The sequence below is a fragment of the Piliocolobus tephrosceles genome, chromosome 2, assembly GCF_002776525.5.
Source record: "Piliocolobus tephrosceles isolate RC106 chromosome 2, ASM277652v3, whole genome shotgun sequence".
Classification (NCBI taxonomy): domain Eukaryota; kingdom Metazoa; phylum Chordata; class Mammalia; order Primates; family Cercopithecidae; genus Piliocolobus; species Piliocolobus tephrosceles.
In genome coordinates, this window is record NC_045435.1 from 156,873,214 (window position 1) to 156,879,784 (window position 6,571).

The 6,571-nt window shown below is 42.6% G+C and overlaps 1 protein-coding gene across 1 annotated transcript in view; it reads right to left on the reverse strand.

Moving 5' to 3' along the window:
* Positions 1–4,283: 4,283 nt before the first annotated feature.
* Positions 4,284–6,571, reverse strand: part of ANAPC13 (anaphase promoting complex subunit 13) — a 2,435-nt gene continuing 147 nt past the window's right edge. The window contains exon 2 of the mRNA XM_026454198.1: positions 4,284–5,294. Within this exon, the coding sequence (XP_026309983.1) occupies positions 5,157–5,294 (138 nt within the window). The 3' untranslated portion in view covers positions 4,284–5,156. The remainder of the gene's footprint in view (positions 5,295–6,571) is intronic.

Below are 6,571 nucleotides of genomic sequence, written 5' to 3' on the forward strand. Positions count from 1 at the left end.
AAAAAAAAAAAAAAAAAAAAAAAAAAAGGAGATAAGGTCCTTTGCAGGAATGTGGATGGAGCTGAAGGCCATTATCCTTAGCAAACTAATGCAGAAACAGAAAGCCAAACACCACATGTTTTCATAAGTGGGGGCTAAATAATGAGAACCAGTAGGCACAAAGAGGGGAAAAGCAGACACTGGGGCCTACGTGAGGGAGGAAGGTGATGGAGGGAGAGGATCAGGAGAAATAACTATTGGGTACTAGGCTTAGTACCTGAGTGATGAAATGATCTGTACACCAAACTCCTGTGACAACAGTGTTCCTCTATTAACAAACCTGCACATGAACTCCTGAACCTAAGAGTTTTTTTTTTTTTTTTTTTTTTTTTTAAAGAAAAAGTCTTTCTAGAGCCTAATGGATTATTCCTGGATGATGCCTAAGTTATCCAAACGATTTCATGCAAAGATCTGGGAAATAGCTTAATGAAAGAGCCCCAGGCCTGACTATAAGTTGAGGACACAGGTGAGCAAAATTCCTGGCTCCAGACCTCTTTTTCTTTAACCAAAAATTCTGAACTGCCCTCACCTTTTGGGTGCCCTCACTTTGCCACCGACAAAGCATGAGTGAGGAGCCCACTAGGTGAGCTGCTCAGTTCAAGCTTGGCTGGCCAGAATCCCAGGGAGGCTGTGTTTTCCTCACATAAACCGCTACCTAGCACTTTGGGCAGCCCAGGTTTGCAGAATCACTTTCAAGCAAAAGATCACATGTGTTGAGAATCTTCAGAGTTCAGCTCTAACAATCAGCCAGTGATTCAAACTTTCTAAAAGGAATTGAGCGCCCCCTGCTGGGTGTTGTAGCATTGACGTTAAACCATCCTCTCAAATGTACCAAAATCTGAAACTACAGAGATTTAATCTCGTATAAAATCCGGTGACATTATATACGAATTTGATAAAAGGTTGAACCTTTAAATGTTTCATGACTCCCATGCTCCTATTAAAAATGCTTCTAGCTCTTTGTCTCAATTTTAGAAACAAGGTACATACTTTAAAGTTCTAAGTATTCTGGTAGGATTTTCTTCCCATGTCGCAGAAAGTTTTACAGGAAACGTAACAGGTCCAGGGAGAGGACATGGGTTTTGGGATCAGACATCCTAGGTTGGAATCCATTTATTATTTGAATGACTTGGAATAAGTCTTTTTTTTTTTTTTTTTCCAGACGGAGTCTCACTCTGTCGTCCAGGCTGGAGTGCAGTAGCACTGTGTCAGCTCACCGCAACCTCTGTTTCCTGGGTTCAAGCAAATCTCCTGCCTCAGCATCCCAAGTAGCTGGGATTACAGGTGCCCTCCACCATGCCCAGCTAGTTGTTTGTTTGTTTTTGTTTTTAATATATTTTTAGTAGAGACGGGGTTCCATCATGTTGTCAAGGCTGGTCTCAAACTCCTGACCTCAGGTGATCTGCCCGCCTCGGCCTCCCAAAGTGTTGGGATTACAGGCGTGAGCCACCACGTCCAGCCTGGAATAAGTCTTCTAACGTTAACTTGGAACAAGTCATTTAAGTCACCATCTCCTGATCAACGAGGACAATGCCATCCACCTAAAAGGTGAATGTCAGGGCTGGAACTCATGTGTTTAAAGTGCATAGAAGTGCTTGAATAACCATCGTGTCATTGTTACGATACTATTACAATGTGAGTCTAAGTTGGGCTTCAAAGGATGGGCAACCCCTGGACTCAGACCCTGTTTCCAGAGAATAGGGCCTGTACCTTTAGTCCTGTGTCTAGCTCAGAGATCTAACCCCTGGGTCATGAGGGCAGTGCTCACACTGTGCAAGTCTGGACAATGCCACCACAATTCCACCTCGAACAAATATTTCAAGTCCTTCTACTTCTACCTGTCTTGCCAATCCAAACTACCATCATCTCTCACTTGAGCCAATGCAAAGCTCTTCTAATTTGTCTTTCTACTTCTATTGTTACCTCCAAAGGGATACACACACACACACACACACTCACACACTTAAATCCAATCTGATCAGGCCACTCTCTCTAGTTAGAACCTTTCAATGACTTAGAAAAACTTTTTTTAACCAGACATCTGCCTACCCACCTTGCTTATAATGCCAGTTCTACCTCCTGGCTTTATGCAATTAGCTCTCTGTGTAAGCTATCCTCATCTCCCAATTCTTTCCCTTATTACTACTACTCATCCTTCAGATGCTGGCTCACAAGCTCAAGGAGGGTACAAGAGATAGCACATTTCTTTTCTTCAAAGCAAATTAAGTCCATTTGGCCTCACTCTGTTGCACTGCAAACAGAAATCAATTCTGCGGTCACTGGGGTGTCCCTTCCCCTTCTTAGGGTCTTGCAAGCATTTAGGGGACACTCATGAATGACCTGGAAAAATGGGTAAAGACTTCTACTCTTCAGTCTATCTGGGTCGTTGCTATTATCTTCACTGCCAAGTCTGAGGGGGCCCTTGTAGGAGGGGGCTCCGAGCTTGGAGGTTTTTGCCTCGTCTGGAAGACTCAGTGTTGAGGTGCAGGTTTCCTCTGGAGCACCCAACGAACCATGAAACTCTGAAGTTCACCATCTCTCTGTGGTACCGAGTGGCACACAGCTTTCCACTACTCCTTAGAGGCTCCTGTCTGCAGACCCTCTTCTCTCCCACCCTCCCCTGCTTCCCAAACAAGCGCTAGGGTTACTGTTAAGCATGTCTGCTTCCTGCTGTGCAACGGGAAGCACACAGGACCTGGTTACTTCCTTGGAGAGTGGAAAAAAATTCAGAGACAAAATTAGTATTTCAAATTATGTGCTATAAAAGCTGCTAATCACAAGGTCTCCCCTGGATTATTCAATATAAATCAGATCTCCTCCAGTCACATTCTCCTATACTGCAGTAGCACTGTCGGTACCCATTCCCCCAGCTACTGTGTATTGGCCGGCGAAGGCTCACAGCTGTAGTATACTCTGGAGAGGCATCTCGCCTGGCAATGCCTGGGAGGTTACACTGTCACTGGGGGATTGTGGGAGGGGCCAAGCCAACAACTGACCAATTCATACTCAGTACAAGGGCCTAACCCCTTGCCTCAAGGTGAGAAAACTCTTGGCTTCATCATGGTCCAGAAATCCCATCGGATCAGACCAAAGCTACACTTCAGTTCAAACCACATCTTGGCTCAGCTTCTTTCCCTGCCCTATCCTGTTTACCTCACAGGATTCTTCTGAAAGCACCTCAATAAATCACTTGCACAAGAAATCTCTGCCTCAGGCTTGGTTTCTGGGAACCCAACCTAAGTCACATCTTTTATTTTTCCTTCCTAGCATATGCCCCAAATTGAAATTATGTATTCGTATGGCTAATGGTTTAATGCCTGTCTCCCCAACTAAAGGCTCCGTGAAGGGAGAAGTCATACTTAATTCACTGCTGTATTCCCAGTGCCAGGCATGGTACCTCCCACAGAGAAAAGCAATATGCAGGCTCTAAACTGGAAAGGTGGCAGGAACCAACAGGCCACACAGCCTCTCGGCCTCCCTCTCCAGATACTTCCCTTTTTGGGTGTTTTGGCAGAGACAATTGAAGAAAGCTACCCTGTAACAGCAACTTAGCATTTCTTGTGCCCACCATCCTCAAGCCAGCCCTAGATAAAGATTTCGAAGCCCTGGTTGACGAAAGTCTGACTAGCCCAGATTAGGTCACCTAATTCCTGATACAATGAGTTTATGAACTTGCCCAGAGGGTATTCCTGGGGGTGGGGGCAGTTCTCAGATGAGTGTCATAGACACAAACCAACAGCTGTATTCCAGATATCATATTCTGGTTCAGCAGAAATCAAGAATAGCTTTCATATTTTACTAGTCTACTAATATTCCAGGGAAAGGCTAGGCAGGATTCACATGAACATTTGTCAAGTTCTTAGATGTTAGTGTCTCAGAGATTACATACCACAAGTAAGCTGTAAAATCCTCATTTAACAAGAATGTGAAAGAACTGTGGCATTCTAGGCACTTTAATTTTTTGAAAAGCTTTTTCTCTTGTAAAATTTTTTTGAAATATTATAATTCTCTTTTCTATTAGGTTGTCTTTCTTTGCTTATTGAAGGGACTGGGGTCTTTATTCTGAAGATCAATGATTTCGAGGTAGAACTACTGATGCAAAGAGAAGAAATCAGCCTGAATGTGTTTGGATTATAGGATAGCTGCTAAAATCATGTTTGTGATTGAAAACCTAAAATAAGCTAATTTGTTTTTTCACGTACCTCTTCCTCCTAAAAGCTAAGTAAACAAAAAGACCCAGCATAAAAAGGATGAGAAGAGATTTTAGTTATTCAGTGTTTTCAGAGTTTCAACAAGGGATACAGATAGAGGCAGCCAGGGCTGCTTCCTACAGCGTTTACAATCTGGGAAGAGCACATGAAAGACACTGTTTTACAGGCAAATAATTCCAGGAAATATACACAAACGTGTTTTTCAAAATACAGGTTCTTATACAAATGTGTAACTAAATACTGATTCCATAGTGGGGTGGTTATAATTGAAAGGGCTTTGAGAAAATAAGAAATGCCACTACTGAATAAAACTAGTGGTCCACCTAGCCAAAGATCCTTTCCAGCAGCACAAAAGGAAGTTGTCGGGAGAACAGAGGTAACTGTCAGATATCTTTCTAATCTGTAAATTTATCCAAAGTTTGAAAATACCATGAAGAATCTTAGGAATGCCAGTAACCAGGGAATGGGATATTTGCATATCACAACATCTACAGACTAAATACACTCCGAATGCTTCTCAATGTGGGGAAGTATGAGAAGTCAGTAACTCTCCCAGTGTCTGGCTTCCTTTTTCCTTTGCCTTTCCCTCTCATACGTTCAATCCCGTGTTACAGGACACACATAAGTAGTTGGAAGGTGTTAAACTTTGACAGTAAAGCAAAATCAGAGGTAAAGGCAAATGTTTAACCAGTCTTGTTCAAATACAAGCTACTCAATGAAGAGTTTTAGGTTTAAAGAGCCAGATATTCACCATTACTGAGAAATCTTAGTTTCTCATTCTGGTGAACATTTTCACATCGCACTTTGCTACCATTATTACTCAAAGATTTGATTTAGGAGACTGAAACAAAACATGCTTTATCTGTGTGCTCTCAGAAAATCCATCCACAAGAAAGGAGCCAAGTGTCAGTTTCCAATGGGGGGAACATTCTCATGGAGGTACTGTAAGGCTAAGTCTGTCCACTTCATTTCTTGTTCTTTGACAGATTCTGTGGTGCCACCATTGTCTTGTTCAGGTTCAGGAAGCTCATTCTGAAAAGGTACAACAGAAATTCAGAACAGTAATATATTCTGCATCTTCTTGGAACTCAAGAACACTTAGAATTAAGGCTTGTGAGTTCCTAGGAACAGGCAACATAACTGATATGTGTATTCTAAAAAAGCTAAAATCATACAGGAGAGGAAACGATCAGAAGTATCACTCAAACATGGCCTGGGCCTTCTTCAATAGGGAATGATGGGCATTTTGACTCTTGACACTTGTGAAGGAGGCACTGTGGCGGAAGGGTTAAGGGCAGAGGCTTTTGGAAGCCAACTAGGATCCAAGACCACAACTCTCCCATTTGCTGGGTTACTTGGGCAAGGTATGCAAACCCTTGGGGCCTTTGTTTCCTCCTTGGCAAATGGGAGAAAAAAAGAGCCATCACCTCACAAGATTACTGTAAGGATTAGGTGAGGTTAGATCAAGTGCTGAGCACTGTGTGGGGTATGTGGTGCTCAAGGAATATTTGCTATTATTATTAGCGGCTAGGAACACTGAGATGAGCCAATCCTAAATCTTCTTTTGGGGGAGCGTGCTTTAAAAGAATACTAGTTTGCTGGCATATTCCTTAGACACAAGAAATGTATCCAAAAAAAATTACCTTGGACCCAACATGTTTTTTTTTTGTGTGTGTGTGTGTGTGTGAGATGGAGTTTCGCTTTTGATGCCCAGGCTGGAGTGCAATGGCGTGATCTTGGCTTACCACAACTTCTGCCTCCCGGGTTCAAGTGATTCTCCTGCCTCAGCCTCCTAAGTGGCTGGGATTACAGGCATGCACCACCACTCCCAGTTAATTTTGTATTCTTTTTTTTTTTTTAGTAGAGATGGGGTTTCTCCATGTTGGTCAGGCTGCTCTCGAACTCTCGACTTCAGGTGATCCACCCGTCTTGGCCTCCCAAAGTGCTGGGATTACAGGCGCAAGCTGCTGCGCCTGGCCCAACATGTCTATATTATAACAAAAATGGAGGTAGGGCAGGAAACACTGAAAATGTAACTAGTAGATGAGACCTCCCCCTACTGGTGGAGCAGGGCAACAAAAACCCCAACAAATAACCAATTCACACCCTAGCAGCAATTTTCTTAAAATGGTAAGTCATGGGCCACACTTAGTGTAGGATCTGGGATCATTTACTTGTATTTTAAATTTAAATCTATTACTACTGAAACTCTGCTTTGTACCAGAGTTCACAGATACCAACATATTTCTTTTCGATTATCTTAATTTATGTTTTGTTTTATGCTTAGCAAACTGTTATGCAATATCCAGACTTAAAATTTT